General features: G+C 48.1%; 1 protein-coding gene and 1 long non-coding RNA gene across 2 annotated transcripts in view; one reads left to right on the plus strand and one right to left on the minus strand.

Annotated features, from left to right (window-relative positions):
• Positions 1-15,472, plus strand: part of LOC133210219 (leucine-rich repeat-containing G-protein coupled receptor 6-like) — a 78,128-nt gene extending 62,656 nt beyond the window's left edge. The window contains exons 5-6 of the mRNA XM_061349382.1: positions 7,681-7,896; positions 15,372-15,472. Of these exons, the coding sequence (XP_061205366.1) occupies positions 7,681-7,896; positions 15,372-15,447 (292 nt within the window). The 3' untranslated portion in view covers positions 15,448-15,472. The remainder of the gene's footprint in view (positions 1-7,680; positions 7,897-15,371) is intronic.
• Positions 1,388-9,591, minus strand: LOC133210220 (uncharacterized). Its single transcript, XR_009724886.1, has 2 exons — positions 8,569-9,591; positions 1,388-2,715 (listed from the first exon to the last, which is right to left on the minus strand). It is a non-coding gene; the product is annotated as an uncharacterized LOC133210220 (long non-coding RNA).
• Positions 15,473-17,173: the final 1,701 nt, after the last annotated feature.

Here is a 17,173-nt window from a genome sequence, read left to right on the forward strand (position 1 = left end):
AAATCCACTCGGCACAAAGGGCATCACACTCTTTATAGGGGCTTGGTCACTGTGCTCTTGGTAGGACCCAACAAGCAGCTTCACTGCCTCCCTTTTGCATCCCTCAAAGAACAGCAGTGGGATCAGCCACGCTGGCATTTGGCATTGCAATAGAGCAGCCTGAGCCTGTTCTGTAGTTGGGAAGTCGAGTGGCTGGGACCAGGAGGCTGGTGTCTTCATGCCTCTGCTATGACTGGAGTGCTAGATCCTTCCCTCATGGGGGAAGATCCTAAGACACCACCAGGAAGGAAACCAGATTCTTCTGAGTCATCCATTCTCCATGGCCTCACTCCACAACTTCCCTTCCCTTCAGGTAAGCTCATGCTGTGCCCACGCCTCCCTCGGGCAGACCAGGTGGATTTGTCTCCTCTGACCATAGCTGTCTAGATATTACTCATCCCAGCTAGTCAGCAGTGGAAAATTATCAGCATCTCCAGAGGGTGAATCATCCCTGTTATCTCAGAGCCCTGTCTGGAGGCATGAATCAGTCTCTGGAGGACTCTGGTTTTCTCTTCTGGCTATGGAAAGACCCTATCATCAGTTTCAACTTCTGTGTGAATAAGGCTGGCTGAGATGTGTTTTTCCTGCCCCTGGAGAGCAAAACCAAAACATCCCTCTCCTCATCCCCCACTTGTATCTGGCAAAAACCGATCACTAAGCAACACGCATCATCAGAGCATGGGTACCAAAGCAGAGCTGAGCATCTCTCCAATGCCACTGCATGCCTCACCTGTGCATGCAATGTGTAAAGAGCAGCAGTTCCATCTCTTCATAGACTTTAAAATTCTCTGGAACGTGCTCTGATTCCTCTCTTGAGACTTCATTTTCCAACTTTCCCATTCACAGAGCTGGCTGACAACACTTGTAAAGGGGTGGTGGTGAGTGACACCCTTGCCATGCCCCGGCACCTCTAGAATTCACCGGCTGTGCTCCCAAGGGAAGAGGTCACAGCACAGGTTGTGTGGCTTGAGCTCTAGTTGTCTAGCAGAGGTTATACCTACATGGCCATGCCCAACATGTAGTGTAGTCACCAAGCTTTTCTATACTGACTACTATATTGTTCCTCCCTTTCTCTGCAATGACTGCAGTAGCCACCTTTCAATAAGCAAACACCCCTTAGAAGAGACTGTCAAACATCGAAGCAATTCCACCTTCATATCCCTCTTATATGCCCTGTCAGCTCCAACCTCAGGCTCTAATGGCTTTCAGGAAAAGACACATGCTACCTTGACTGCCCTCCCAGTACCTAGAACATTTTAGACACTAAAGAAATAACAATAACCCCAGCTCACATCCACAAGCCGCACACACACACACTCTTGCCTATGAGTCATATAGTAAGTTCCAATGTGTTTTCCATTGACCTTTATTATGGGGACTCATGAACCTTAACTCACTCGCCCATACACAGAAGTACCCAGGGCATGCTGCATTTCCCTAGGGATGACTCAATAGAGAAGATGGACAATGGGTCCCAGATGTTACGTACAGTAGATATAGCCGCATCGCGGGGAAGATGGGTCCCAGATGTTACATACAGTAGATGTGTCAGTGCAAAAGGAAGATGGGTCACAGATGTTACATGCATTGAATGTGTAAGCATTCCTGATGAACCACAGAGAAGATTCAGGTAAACTCAAGAGAGGAGGCAAGCAAATGAGCCTTGGATGGGCACAGGGGATGCTATGGATGTTCACCCAGCACAAGGAGGCACTCAAACACACTACAGTACAGTCCAGAACCTCAACAGGAGGAAGAGCCACCCAAGTGCCCATCAGAACAAAATAACCACTGGTCTAGCAATGATTGCCTGAGTCAAGCACCACAGACTGGACGTTTGGATCCCATGAGTGGGAAGTGGATGGAGCAAGGCAGATGTGAGCCCAGCTGTGACACCCTGCAGGTCCCCACTGCCAGACAGGGACTTTGTGATTCATCTGATCTGGGCCTGGTCCCTGTGCATCAAGCTCCTGTGCAAACTCGTTCTTTTGTCCCATTACATGCTTGGCCCTGAGGATCTGCTGGGGCACTGTGACCTATTCAGAGCCACTCCCCCCAGAGCCCTGTTCCTTCTGTTCCAAAGAGCTGTTTTTTCCTTCTCTTTTCCAGACAGCTTGTATGCTTGACAAACACTGTGTTTCCCATCAAGTATGCAGGACCCACACTGCTTGGTGGGCCTTTGAGGAGCTCTGTTTCTCTCTGCCTCCTTTCTGTACACTCTCCATTCCCCTGTGCCTGGCACTATGGACAAGGGGGGCAATGCCAGGCACACAGGGACAGGGCTGGTAGGGGAATCAGAGCAGCAGTGGGGTGCAGATGTCCAACTGTCAGCAGTTTCTGTACCTGCACTGAGATCTTGGCAATCCTGCTCTGCACGGTTCTGACCTGAGGGGTTTTGGAGGTGTCTGCAGCTGGGGATAACAAAGCCCTCTTGTCTCTACCAAAGGCACTTTGTGTGGAGCCCAGGTATTGCTCTGATTTCATTTCCTGAGCATCCCTCACAGAGGGCTTCCCAGAGGTACTTGTCCCATTAAGTCAGGAGTGAAGACTCACTGCAGTCTAAACAGAGCCCTGCAAACTTTTCCAACCAGTTCCTGTTCTGCAGCCAACTGGGAGCATGTTTGCATCTTGGATGTTCATTCACTGCCTAGGATGGTTTACTCAAGAGTTTTTAGCCTGGAAATGGAGCTAAGGAACTCTTGCGAGTCCTGCTTGAGGGCTACGAGCTCTTCTGTGGCAGAGGCAGAGAGCCCAGGCATTGCAGCAAGCCTACAAGACAATGTTTTACCTGTTCAATAATGTGTCTTTCATAGAATCATAAAACAGTTTGGGTTGGAAGGGACCTTTAAAGGTCGTGTAGTCCAGCCCCTGCAGTCAGTGAGCAGGAACATTCTCAACCAGATCAGGTTGCTCAGAACCCCAACCAACCTGGCCTTGAGTGTTTCCAAGGATGGGGCATCTACCACCTCTCTGGGCTACCTGTTCCAGTATTTCACTGCCCTCATCATAAAAAAATCTTCCCCTACATCTGAATGAACCCTCTTTTAGTTCAAGCCATTATTGTCCTACTGCTACAGACCCCACTAAAAAGTCTCTTTTATAAGCCCCTTTTAAGTATTGAAAAACTGCAATAAGGTCTCCCAAGAACCTTCTCCAGGCTGAACAGCCCCAACTCAGCCTCTCCTAAGACCATTTCTGTACCTCTCCTCTAGACCAATTCCAACAGGTCCATTCTCCCACTGTATCTGCAGTACGCTATAACCACAAGGGCACAGTGGGCAGAGCACAAATTGAACCCAGTTTTGCACCTTCCAGGTTAGCACTGCAATCCCTTGCTGCCTTTTCCTATTCCATTTGGTCTCAGTTGATGCAAGAACCTTTGCTCCTCACCTGGGCTACTTGGGCAGACTCAGGGACCCTTGTGTCAGGCCAGGGTGCTTTGAGCAGGGTGTTTTGCCATCTGGAGCCATCCTCCCTCCCTGCACAGCAAGCTCCCCAGGAGCTCACAAGCCAGGTACTGACTCAGTGTGTCTGGGAGTTTTGCTTGAGAAAGGACCTGAGGTGTTGGCCCCAGTCATTAGTAAGTTATCGGAGCAGTTTAGCTGCAGTGACATCATCTCCTTCTTATGTTACTACAAGGAACTTAGATCCTATTATGGGATAGGAGGTAACTCAATCGAGCCTTTCAAGATAAACTCAGACAGGAAGAGAGACATGATTGCCTGAAGGCACCAATTAGACATTTCTGGTGAGATCAGCTCTGTTCAGCCGACACACATGCACGCTGGGGCCAGGAACACAGCAAGTACCTTGCTCCCCAAGAAAGGGGTGGTCTCAGGAACGGGTGTGCAGCCAGCTCCTCCTCGCACTGCTCCGGGTCAGTGACCCTCCAGACCATCCCTTCCTCATGCCCTATGTTGAGCTGTTGACCTATAAAGATGCAGAGAACCTCACCAGTTTGGAGAGAGACCAACCCAGCTCCCTACCACCCCATGCTTCATATGACCTTTGGTGGCAAGCTTTCTCCAACTTTATCAAGGCAAATAATAGCACAATAACACTGCAAAAAATACAGGGAGGATGGCTTGGAGCTTGAGGTCCCATTGCCCTGTTGTGACTTGGCTGTGGGCAGTGGAGGAACATCAGAGGGTCTGTTCTGCAGACAGGTTACTCCACATAGTTTGTCTAAGGCAACCAGGCAGCCAGCTATTATTGGCACTACTGTGTGCAAGGAGGAGCAGCAGCAAAGGTGTGGGTTATTTCCTGAGAGCATGGCATTGTGCACTGTTATCGTTTCCAGTCTGCACGCCCTGCAAATGCTCCACATCCAGAAGGAACTGGAAAGATACGGATGAAGGTGCTTCTGCCAGTCATAGCCTGAGATTTGCACCACATCTGTTAGGGAACGGAGAGGCTGTTTCTGGTTATCCATTGGTGCAAACCTCTGCCAGTCATGTTGCAGACAGCAGGATGCATGTGCTTATAGATAGCTAGGAAACACACTTGTACACCCTCTGAAACACCCGGGAAGCAGTTCCTGGAACAAGACAGTTCTTAGAAAGAGATGGGTCTGTGGCACAGGAAACCAGAAATCTCAGATTATAGCTTGACCTGTTAGAATTACTACAAAACTTATGACATGCTCATTGCACTAACTACACACACCCACCCCACACCTGCACTGATTGCACTGGCTTACTTTCTGCACACTGGGAAGGAGGACTATCCCTCTTCTGACAGTTTGCTCATTAGAAATGAACTTCCTTACCTGCTTGGGTCCTTCTAGGAATGATTTAGATCATAGCACCAGTGGGGCAGCGGGGCCAGAGCAGTGATCGTCCCCCTGCACTGGGCACCAGTGAGGCTGCACCTCAAATCCTGTGTTCAGCTCTGGGCTTCTCACTGCAAGAGAGACATTGAGGTGCTCAGGCACTGGAACAGGCTGCCCATGGCAGTGGTGGAGTCACCGTCCCTGCAAGTGTTCACACATCATGGAGACGAGGCCTCAGTGCCATGGGTTAGTGGTGGCCTTGGAAGTGCTTCATAGAAGAGGCATCTTCCTCTGTAAGCAACAAATGGGTTAATCCTTGCAAGGAAAACCAACTGAGTGATTTGGTGAAATAAAGATTAAAACATCCCCGTGGAAGGTGAGGAGCCAGCCCCAGCCTGTGCTGTCCCATTTACCCACTAATCGGACCAATTATCTTAGGTATAAATCATAACACAAAACACTTACGGAGCCAGAGTCACACACTGAAGAAAGGAGAGAACTGTTGGGTTGGTTTTTGTTTAGTATAATTGATATAATTACTAACGACTCTGTGCCAAGAACTTCTCTTCCAGAAGAGAGTGGAGAGCTGTCTGAAAGCCATAGCAATTAGCAATCCCCACATGCACAGCTTTTATTAGAAAGAATGCACCTCTATTCCAGAAAGAGCCAGCATGTCCCTGAAGAGCAGTTAAACAACCCAAAGACACTTTTGGTACCAGGAGCATAGCCATTACCTAGTCCATGTTCCCTTGTCCATGCTGCAAAGGCGCATAAGGAATCCTGCCCAACATCCTTGTTCCTAATTTTAACTTCATTAGCACGTTAATAAACTCCTTAGATGAATCCAAATTATTGTCCCTGTACACAGGGATGCACAAAGACAGGGAGGTGTCTGAGTCCATTCAAAATCCCATAAAGGACCCATGCTACCTCACTGGCTTTTCTCTCCTACCTGTGGAGCATGGATGCGAAAAGGAGCCTTTCCTGGCCATATGCTAAATAGCCATGGAGCAAACCCATTACCATTAATGGTTTCTCCAACACTTAGTGCACCATCATCTTGAAGTCAAACTCCCTTGTGGTTCATGTTGGTGCTTTCATTGCAGAGGTTACAACTCGGAGTACTCAGCACAATGTACCAGCCTTTGGCTCTGTTTTAGAGCCTTCACAGAAGCATGGAATGGTTCAGGTTGGAAAGGACCTTAAGGTCACCCAGTTCCACCCCCCTGCCATTTAGTTCTTAAAAGCTACCACTATTCTCAGTGGATATTTCATTGTCCGTTCTTTAATTAATTAAACTTGATACAGAGCATTCACTTTCAAACCATTTTCAGTGAAAATATAAAGAGTTTGGTGAAAGAATGTCTCTGAGAGAAGTAAACAGCACTTTTTTTGGTTTGGGGAAAGATATGATACCAAAACCAAACAGAATCCTTACGCCGAAGAAGGAACGGGAGAATGAAGCAAAGATTCACATTTCCCATTCAAGTTTTCATTTTAATCAAGAAGTTCTTGTTTGTCCCAAAACATTTGGATGGAAATTTTCAACCAGAGTCTTTAATCTTCCCCTGCTCTGCTGCAGGGTTTGCTTTTCTGCTCCTTATTATTTGGATTTACCTCATTCCAGGGGGAAAAGTGGTTGGGTCTGCTGCAATGTCCAACTTCCATCAAAAATATTACTTTAAGTAGTCAAAACTACCAATTTCTATACCCCATTCTCTTGGGGAGGTTTGTTGATTTGAGGGCTGTTAACTTCCTTCTCTCTTGTTTCGATAAGGGACAGGGTGCTTTCTCTTTGCAATTTGAATTCAGAGATCTTTCCTTTAGATAGCTTGGAAAAACAGAATAAGCTCTGTTGGTTGCAGATGGAAATCAGAATTTGCTTTCTCCCTGGATAATTGGTTCCTGGTATTTCATCCAGATTTGAAGTGTTTTTCTCTTAGATTTTGATTTTGAAATCTACAGATAACGCATTGTATCCTGCTCACCATTGTTGAAATAACAGATCTTTAACAGAGATGATTCCCAATCCTAGGTTTTTAGTTTCTCTTTTTTTTCCATAATAAGCCTGCTATTTTTTGGCTTCTGATTCTATTTTGGATCAAAAACGAGTCTTAAAAATTAAGGTTTCTCACCAAATTAAATCTCAAATTCAACCGCCTTAGGTTTCCATAGTGTAATAAAGGAAACAGAGAAAAAGCAATTGGCAGATGCAGGAGAAAAGAAAGGCCTGAACATGTGCAATACAGTGAGCACAAGCTTAATTCCTGCACCATGACACATGGTCTGACTTGTTTGCGGTGCTGCTGCAGGTAGCTCTAGCTGTTCGGATCAAACACAGACCCCAAGCAGGGCTGCCACATATTTCCCATTTCCAGACAAACCCTTTTCTTTGGGAATGAGGCTTTGGCCCCACGGTTTGGCTGTCCTGCAGCAGTGGGTGTGAGCAGGTGTGGGGTACCCCAGGTAGGGCTGTGCCTCTGCAGATCAGCTCAGGCAGATCCATGGCAAGCCCAGCCCCAGGGGATGCAGCTTTGATGCTCATTTTGAAGTGGGGTGCCTGCAAGCCGCTGCTGGCCAATGTCCATCTGGTGGGTCCATGTGGAAGGACTTAGCCCAACCGCTTGTTTAAGAAGCTGCCATTAGCTGGCAGCGCTCAATGGCCAGCAAGGAGGGATCATCACCGGCAGTGGTCAAACATCTCCAAGCACAGCCTTATGCTAATCACTATTTACAGCCTAATCCAATCTCCCTGGCCATCAATCCATCCCGCCTCGGCATCAAAATTCCCTTTGCATAACACTGCGGGCACATAAAGCAAAGCTAGATCCATCTCTCACTTATCCCCACCCTGTTTCTTTCCCACTCAGACGCCTGGATGCAAACCTTATCTCTGTGGTGCCCGAGAAGAGCTTTGAGGGGCTGCTTTCCTTGCGTCACCTATGGCTGGATGATAATGCCCTGACGGAGATCCCTGTCCAAGCTCTGAACCACCTGCCAGCGCTGCAAGCCATGACCCTGGCTCTCAACCAGATCTGGCACATCCCCGATTATGCCTTCCAGAACCTCAGCAGCCTCGTGGTGCTGTAAGCCTTCTCTGCTTGTTACTCCCTCACAGCCACAGCATCCTCCGGCTGGGACAAGGTGCTGACCGTGCATGGCAAATGGGGTCCTCCTCGTGTGGCCACTCCTCTGGAGCAGCTATTTGCTGCAGGGGCAGCGGGCAGAGGTTTTGTTCACAAGGAATCGCTGCCGTTTGAGATGAAATGCTAAAATTGCCTAATTTGGGGTGGTTTTTTTTCATGTTTGCTCCACTTTTCATTGAAAAGCCAAAAAGCTCCTCAATATAATTAAAAAAAAAAATCTTTTCATTTAAAAGAAACCCCAACCAACCAAAAAAAATAAACCACAAAACCTGGAAACAAAAGGATTTTATTTTACCTGAAGACTGGAGCAAAAAACAGCTTCTAATTTCTATTTTCCCTTCAATCCCTGTGTTAAAACTACAGGAATTTCTATCCACATAAACCAGCATTTTTTGTCATTATAATCCATGCCAAGAAAACTTTTTGACCAAACATGATTTTGAACTAAAGGTCCAACCTCAACACCTTGTCCGAGTCTTTGCATGCTTATTTGCATGACTGTATTATATATGCAGATCAATCGTTCTTTGCAGTGATCGCGACCCCAAGGTGCATGTTGTTGTCCAGTTGACTGACAGCATCCAGAGCAATGTAGGGAACAGTGCTATGTACGTGGTCCAGGAGGGAAACACTTACTCCATGGACAGCAAGACACAATAAAACACTCCGTAGTCAGGAAACAAAGTGATGCCCTTGGCAGTTAGGTCAGGAGCATCCTTTCCATCAGCAGAGGCTTGCAGCTTATCTAGCTCTTCAAAGGAAGCTCACATGTGCAGATTAGCTTGTCATTAATTTTTGGTGTTGATTAGCAAGTTCAGGTGTGATTGCCAGCTGCTTTTGAGCTCCTAAAATGCTACCATTGAGTTCTGTGATATGTATTGATAGCAGGGTGTTAAGTAACCTCAGCATGTGGTGCCTCAGTGAAAGTTTACCAATTACTTTGCTTTCAAAATCTGAAGTGTTTACTGAAGCCATCTAGCACAGAAAGTGCTTGGACAAAGCAGTCTAGAGCTTTATTAAGCATCAGCTTCAGCTGTTTAGACAAAGCATAAAGGCTTATTTAGGAGAAATGCTAAAAGCAACTTGGGAAATGTCAAATAAGTAGTTTTCGCCCACAATAGTGCTCCTTCTACAAGGCATCCCATGACCATCATAATGCAACCACTTCATTCAGCTTTAATAGCTAGCCCGGCGGGTGAGCTGACATTTGGGGTTTTATTTTCAGTCTTAAAAGCATGCTGCTTTCATTCTGGCTTATCCCATACTTTGGGTGAGAAGCAACTCCTTAATTAAACAGGCAAGCTCAAGAAATAAAAGTCATTGACCGCTAGGTCACAAGGGAGAGAATAATGTCCCACCACAGACAATTGGAAGGGAACACATGTGTGATCCTGCCAGGCACTGTGAGACACGATGAGAAATTGTTGTGGGATCACAAGTGTTTGGCAGAACTGGGCCCATAAATCTCTCCCAAGCTTCCATGCACACCCTTGTCAGTGCGCAGCCAGTGCAAGGTCACCCAGTGTTTCTCCTGCACCCCAACCAAGGATGCTTCCCTGCTTCAACCTTGCCCATCAAGCTGAGAAGACGGCACAGCTCAGTGGTAAAGTTCATGAGGAGACCTTTCCTACCAGGATGCAGAGGGTACCTATCCACATTCCTCTGCATGGGTTCCTATGCACAGGTACCTATAGGAACCTACACAGGTTCCTCCACGTCTGAATCTCCATGTGGATGGAGAAGAGCTGGCTGCTGTCCTAACGTCGAGAAGCTTCTAGCCTGAAGAGGTATTAAAATGACCCCCTGGGGGAGCAGAGCCAAGGGCAGATGTGGAGGAGCATGGGGGAATCTCCCATACACAGCCTGATTAACGCTCATAGACACGGCTGACCATGGCTGAGGGCACGACCTTCCCAGGTGCAGAGATGTGCTTTTCCTCCTCCACACACCTTGGGCCTTTGGGAGAGACGTGGGTGATCATCCTGCACCAACATCAGGATATGCAAGGCTCAATCTGGAATAAGTTAAGGGGTTCGGTCTCTGCTAATAAATTACACCTCTGTTGAGGAATTCACTGATCTTATTCCCATCTATTGCTGCTGCAGGTTTCTAACTAGAGCTGCAGGGCGTTCAGTAAGCAGAGCCTTGTGTAAATCACTCGTGATGAAATCTGAGTCTCAGTAATTGGCACCATCCTTCCCCCAGCTTTGATAACAAAGGCTTCATGTGCTGTGATGTTGGCACTGTGCTGCTGATGGCAGAAGGGAGACGGCTTGTTTGATCAGGGCGGCTGGGGAATAGGATGCTGAAGATATTACCTCCAAGTCTGATCTATTCAGGACTGAATGCGTCTCAGCATCTGCAAGTAGAAAGAGTTCTGAATATTTTTCAGCTGATGATTTGTATGAGCAAAGGGGTTTTTTGCAAAGAACATCTCCTTTCTTGGGGCAAAAGAAGATTTTTCATTTAGAAGCCAGCATCTGAAACCCCCATGCTGCTGTGCTGACAGGCTGATAAAGTGCATGACAGCAGCTCTCGTTAGCATTCCTCATCTCCTCTGTTGACTGATTTCAGCAAAGTTAACTCTCCAAACAGGAATCACAGCACCTCTTTCAGCCCTGGTCCCCAGAGGGGTCTGCTAGCCCTGCAGTAAAATCTCACACGGACTTACTCAAGCGTTCCTGCAATGCTGAGCATGCTGCTGTCAAAAGGACCCAGCATTTGCTGCTTCACATGCAGTGAGCTTGGAGCCACTGGGTTAACTTGTCCCCATAATGCTAAAAGGATGCTCTGCTTGTCTTACCTGGCCTGACTTCGTCTACCTGCACACAAGTCTTTCGAATACAAGGACTCTGAGAAAGGTGTTTTCATGCCACTGCCAGTTAGTTTGGCTTCACATCTTCCTGTTCTTGCACTCTGTCTCTACCTCCTCTATGCCATCTCTGTATTTATCACTGTCTCATACCCTTCCCTCATCGCAGCTTTTCCAGTCCCCATCCCATTAGCCGGTTTTAGATCAGAAGTTACTTTACATATCACACTTCTTTGTTCCTCCACACCTTTGAGGTGGAGCCATCAGAACCACACGCTGTAGCAAAGACAAAAATTAATGCCAATTTATACGATGACATAATGCTGCTCGGCAGCACATTTCCTCTTTTCTAGTCACCCCTAACCATTTGATTTGCTTTTTGGCAGCTACTAAACACCAACACCCCCTTCCTTTAGATATGTAAAGCCTGTTACCGCATATGCTCCTAGAAGACTGGCTTTCATCCCCTCCCCAGCACTTTACATTTATGCAGCCTGAATTTCAGCTGATGTTTTACTGTTGAGGATGAGACACCCACCTGCAAGTGGCTCCCTCCTAGGTCAAGAGCTTCCAGCTCAATGTGTTGATGTCTGAATACAGTAAATGAAGGATATTTAGTAGAATTTCTCTTTCTTACAGTTTTGATTATGGACATGAAGTAAGGACATGATGCAAGTAAGGACATGATGAAGCTCTGTCTCTAACAGTATGGTCTAGTGACTAGAGGAGAAAACTAGTTTCAAGACTCCTGTGTTCCCATTCTGGTTTTGGTCCATGTTCTGATATTACTCTGGCCATAAGTTTCAGAAAGGACTATGGATTTCCAGTGTCTTCCCTGCCTGGGAGCAAACATTAAACATCTCATCCCTGCTTTCCAGGGGAGCTGAGCACCAGCAGCTTCAGCTGACATAGAATCATAGAATAGTTAGGGTTGGAAAGGACCTTAAGATCATCCAGTTCCAACCCCCCTGCCATGGGCAGGGACACCTCACACTAAACCAGGGCACCCAAGGTTCTGTCCAACCTGGCCTTGAACACTGCCAGGGATGGAGCATTCACAGCTTCCCTGGGCAACCCATTCCAGTGCCTCACCACCCTTACAGTAAAGAACTTCCTCCTTAGATCCAATCTAAACTTCCCCTGCTTAAGCTTGAACCTGTTACCCCTTGTCCTGTCACTACAGTCCCTAATGAAGACTCCCTCCCCAGCATCCCTATAGGCCCCCTTCAGATACTCCATGGTACTCTGATCTCCCCAGGATAGCAAACCCCAGTCTGGTAGGTCACTGTCAGGATAAGCCTGTGCATCGCTACCGTCACCTGCACAAGGGAGTGAACAAGTCCCTCTTGAGACCCTCGGTGTGGGCAGAGAGTGCCAGGCATGTGCGGTTCATTATTACTCAGAACAATGTCTCCTGGAACATCAGGGTCCCATTCACGGGCTGTTCGATCTGCAAAAGTGCTTTTTCTCTCTGCAGACCGAACCTGCTGCCTTGGCAAAAGTGAATTTCCCTCTCCAGCACTTGAGGAAGAAGCAAACAGCTCTCCGATGCACCCCTGAGGATGTCACTTCTGCTGGAGCTTTGTTCTCCGCCAGACGAGTCCCATGCTATTCCTTCACTGACAGAAATAATCCGTGGGAATTGGCACCATTTATGATTTAGTTTTCTCTACTTATCCATGGCCAAGTTGAGGAAAAGGACAATTTTGCTACAATAGAGCTGGAAATTCATCATGGCACTGGCTGGTCCAGTGAGAGGATTCATATCATGTCAGATTTGAACTCGGTTCGAATCATTTAACACAAATAGTTGTTGGAAAATACTTGCATTTGTCCTTTCTGAGAAGAAAAACTGGAATCCTTAAGAAAAGAAAGGGATGGAGAATCCACCACTTCTCTTTGTACTTTGTTCCAACCATCTTTAGTGTTAAAAGAAAGGCTCAGACTTCCCATTTGAGTTTTCTTTGGCTTTGACTTCAGACATTTGTTCTTATTCTTTTCTCCACTAAATCACAGAACCATTTTAGTACCCATTTTCTAACTAGGAAGAATCCTATACATCCTACTGCGCACATCATCTTATTTGTATTCAGCTAAACAGATTGAGCACTCTAAGTCTCCATCCTTGGGTTTTTTCAGCCCTTGGATCATTTTTATTGCTCTTCTCTACACCCATTCCAAATTAACAGCACCCAGTTAACAATGTGGGTACCAGAAATACATTTACCCTTCCAAAGCCAATTTTGCCAGTTCAAATCAGGTAAACTGGGAAAATCACATTTATGCCTAATTTGTGATAAGAAATTGTTGTCAAGGGCAGAAAATCTTCCTTCTAGAAACTGTTGGATACCAGCTCCAACAGGAATAGGAAGGGCTTAAAGCCTGGTCATGTTTTTGCATCACGAGAGGGCTGTTTATAGCCCAGAACCGAGCATCTCGAGCTGCTATCAAACCAGCTGTAATTTACAGGGCAGAATAGAACGTCTGTGGGCTGAGCTCAAACTGACAAACCCTGGAGATGTTGCAATTCCACTTGTTGAAATTTGTTTACCAGAGGAGGAAGAAAAAGAGGCAGGGTGGAAGAAAGGGGCATCTATTCAAGTGTTTACCTTTCCAGCTCTGTTGCTTCTATTCTTGCCATGTGGCTGGTGAACAGCTCCAGAGCTCAGCTTGGACAGCAGATCTTTTTATAGCTCTTTTCTGGTTGCTCATCCTTTTCTCACCAATAAATAACTTCCTCCTGATGAGTTTCATTACTTCGCCTCCAAACAAAGCACTTTAGAGCCAGAGAACAACACAGGAGGCGATTGCTTTTCTATCCTGTTGCCTGACTTGAGTGATGGCACTCAACTGCTTGGCGTGTCCCATTGTACCACCCCGACAAGGCTCCTTGTAGCTCACACCTTCCCCAGCATTCAACATTCCCTTTCTCCCCACACTGTCCACTTGCAGCAGACAGAGGTATGGGGCGAGGGGTTTCTGTGGTACCTCTTGCTGTGATTGCAGACTCCAGATCCAAAGCCTCTATTTGCAGTAGCCAGTGCTCAAAGGGACCCAGAATGGTTGGTACCATCTTGCACTGGAAGTGCCAAGTGAAGTAAGGGCAACACGGTCTGGAGCTAACCCATAGTATTTGACAGAGAAAATCATCTGGACTTGAACTCCTCTTCTTGTGATAAAGAGAAATTTCTCCTGTAAGATTCTGATTTTGAGCTCTGCTTCTTTTCTCCCCTAAGAGCCACGATCAAACCACTTGCAGGCAGCACCCTTTTCTTTTCTTTTCTCCCATTTGCTCCAAGGAGCACACATACTTTTTCACACATCTCTCCCCTCCCTTCCCCTTCCTCTGAAATGTTTGTATGTTCTCATCCCAATGACAAACATCCGTCTTGGGCTGGTTTCTGTTTTGCAAGCCCCTACCAACCTGCCCTAGAGCCTGCCTGCTCCTCCCCTCCCAGTTCCCTCCTGTTTTACCCTAGAATATTTGGCAGTGGGAGCTGCCTGTGCTCAGCCAAACAGCTCGCTCTTGAATCCAGGTGGAGTGAGAGATTTTTCAAGCAGAGACAGATTTAGATCAAGCAGCAAATAAGGAAGCAGTCATTGATCCATCTGCCAGCATGGAGCCTCCCCAGGGCTCTTGGAAGGAGGCAGCAGTGTTGGACAAAGGCTGGTGCATCCTTGAGCATAGGGAAGGGAGAAAAGGACCCCAGAGGCAAGCGCTGTGGCAACAGATTCACCACACAGGACTCTGTGTTAAAGGAGAGCCCAAACTGTAAAATGAATGGTGGGGAAGCCTGCTCTGGCAGAGGTCAAAAGGGCCCTGCCCCATAGGACCCCATGTCTTCGGTGGGCATTTCTCCATAAAGACCATAGCAAGCATGGACATAATAATAAGTCTAGGCTGGGAGAAGTGCAGCCTGTTTTTCAGCAGACGTTCCTCAAGCTGCTCTTAAGCACTAGATATTCATCATGTGTAGCACCACGATGAATGGGAACAAGGGGAAAATATGCTGTCTTTGTGTAGAGAATATGCATGCATCTCACATGGCCCCTGCACTCTGGAGCATTAAAGTGAGGCAACTTTCCTTGCAATTAAACTGGAGCTAATCCAGTCACTGGCAACTTATTCAATTCATTGCAAGATAATAAACCGGGACTAACAGGATGATTTGGGGCTCAAAGCCTTCTTGCCACTATGAAGGCTCTGAGGAGTCCAGATATAACTGTCCTTCAATAGTGCTCGGTGCCCATGAGTGAAGCCACCCAGCACTTTGTAAGGTTAGACCCAATGTAAGGTGAGATCTAGGGTGTTCTTGAAGCTTCTTGCTTAACCATGCTCATCCAAAGTCACCTGGCAGCTGTGAAAGTGGAGGTCTTGGGGGAACTCCTACCTCAGCCTGGATTGCTTGGGAGAAACAGGAGCTCTGTAGCTGTCTGCAGGCACCCAGCACGTGTCTCATGGGGCACGAGAGGAGACCTTATAACACCCCTCCTCATCCCAAGCCAGGCTGTGTTCAGCTTGCAGGACATCCCTGGGCCATGGCTCAGGCTCACAGGACAGGTCAGCGTGCACCTCCACTGACCATCTCTGTTTTGTCCACAGGCACCTGCACAACAACCGCATCCAAAGCCTGGGAGCCAACGGCTTCGATGGGCTGCACAGCTTGGAAACCCTGTGAGTCCCCTCTTTTCTTCTCTATCCTGTAGAGTTGTGTACATTCATCCCCTCCATCAGTGCCCACAGCAAAGATCCCCACTGCACATCCACTCCCCACCACACACTGAGGGCACCGGCCCAGCAAGCAGATGCCCAAGGCACGATGCTTCATGGGTGATGGCAGACTGGACTTTCCCCCTGCATCTGTGCAAGCTGGTCCAGCTGCAGAGGGGTCTGCACGTGTGGGTATTGTCTATGAGGGGGCTCTGGGGCCCTGGACACAAGTGCAGTCCAGAGAGCTTGCATGCCTGCCCTGCTCAGGGCGGTCTCCACCTCCTCACCAATTCACCTGGTCCAAAAGCTTCCTAAACACCAGCCCAAAGTGAGGGGATCATGGCTGGTAAATCCTCCAGAACCTGTGAATCTCTTTGAGATGGTCTCTCATGTCACTTGGCATCATGTTCAGGCAGTCTGTCGGGAGACAAGTGGAAAACAGGAATGAGCTCTCCTCCAGGACACATCTTCATTAGCAGGAGATGGGTCACCCTGAGCTCAAAGAGAATTAAATCTGATGGTCTTGCCTTGCACACACCATGCCTTTTAACTGCAGTATGAACTACTTGGGTCTCATGTGTCATGCATTGGACTAGGAGGGGACATAAGCAAGCAAGCAAAGAAACCAAGGCTCTGAAAGAACTGGAAGAGGTGCCTGTTGCCCTCAATTGTGTAGAACATGTCCCTTCATGCAGGCCTTGGGGTCAGAGTCAGGCCCTTGCTCCTTGCCAAGGAGACCTAGGGGGTCTGGGTCATGGTGAAAAGAGGTGATGCTTGCCAGCATTCAAGGGGACAGGGCCCCTCTGTGCCCAGCATGGTGCCAGCAGCAGCGATGGGTTGAGAGTGGAAGCATCAGGCCAGCCCTTGGTCCCTAGAGACCCTCCTGGGGGGCAGGACCACGACACGCATTGTCTCTTACTTTCAGACTGGCACATACTGGGGCCACCCAGAAGGGCTCAGCTGGGGAGAGGTTGAACCATGCCAGGGATGATGCAGGAAGGGATCCTGCTGGATTGTCTCCTCTGGTGACCCACGGATCTCCCCCATCACTGTGCAGGCTTGGCTTTGTCCCCAGGCATTTCTGGTGGGTAGAGGCAAACATGAGGGCAGAGTCGTGTCACCCAGGCAGCACAAAGGCAGGCAGTTTGTGGGAGGGAGTGGAGCACTTCCTGATGGAAGTAAACCCTGTTCGGGCTATAAGCACAGGCAGACCATGCAGCAGCATCACAGCCTACATCAGAGCGACCTAATTATTCAGCCTGCTCATCCCAAGCAGGATGAGGATGTAGAGAAGCAGCTGCCCCCTTGTTTACTGCTGGAAAGGGCTTCCATTTCCCTGGGGGATAGTTCAGTTCCCACAGAGGCTGGTGCTGAAAGCTCATCTTCAATCTCTTCCTCTCTGCTCCTGCGCTATCACTTTCTCTGCCTCCTGTCGCCCATCTGAGATGCCACCCAGCGCTCAGGGGAGCTCAGCATCTGCCTCTCCTGCTCTCAGTGCCCGCAGGGACACGGCTGCAGCAGTGGATGACCAGGCAGCCCTGGGACCCCCAAGGGTTGTGCCCTTGGAGCAGAGCTCCACATGGCTTGGATTTGCCCTGTGAGCATCCCACAGCCCGCATCCTTCACGAGCCGCCTGCAGCTCCAAGCACGGGGCTGTGGATGCGATCTCCAGACTCCCCTCCACATCTGGTCAC

The sequence above is a fragment of the Neopsephotus bourkii genome, unplaced genomic scaffold (genome assembly GCF_033783945.1).
Source record: "Neopsephotus bourkii isolate Nb327-2 ecotype Australia unplaced genomic scaffold, CSIRO-AGI_Nbou_v1 NB_414, whole genome shotgun sequence".
Classification (NCBI taxonomy): Eukaryota; Metazoa; Chordata; class Aves; order Psittaciformes; family Psittacidae; genus Neopsephotus; species Neopsephotus bourkii.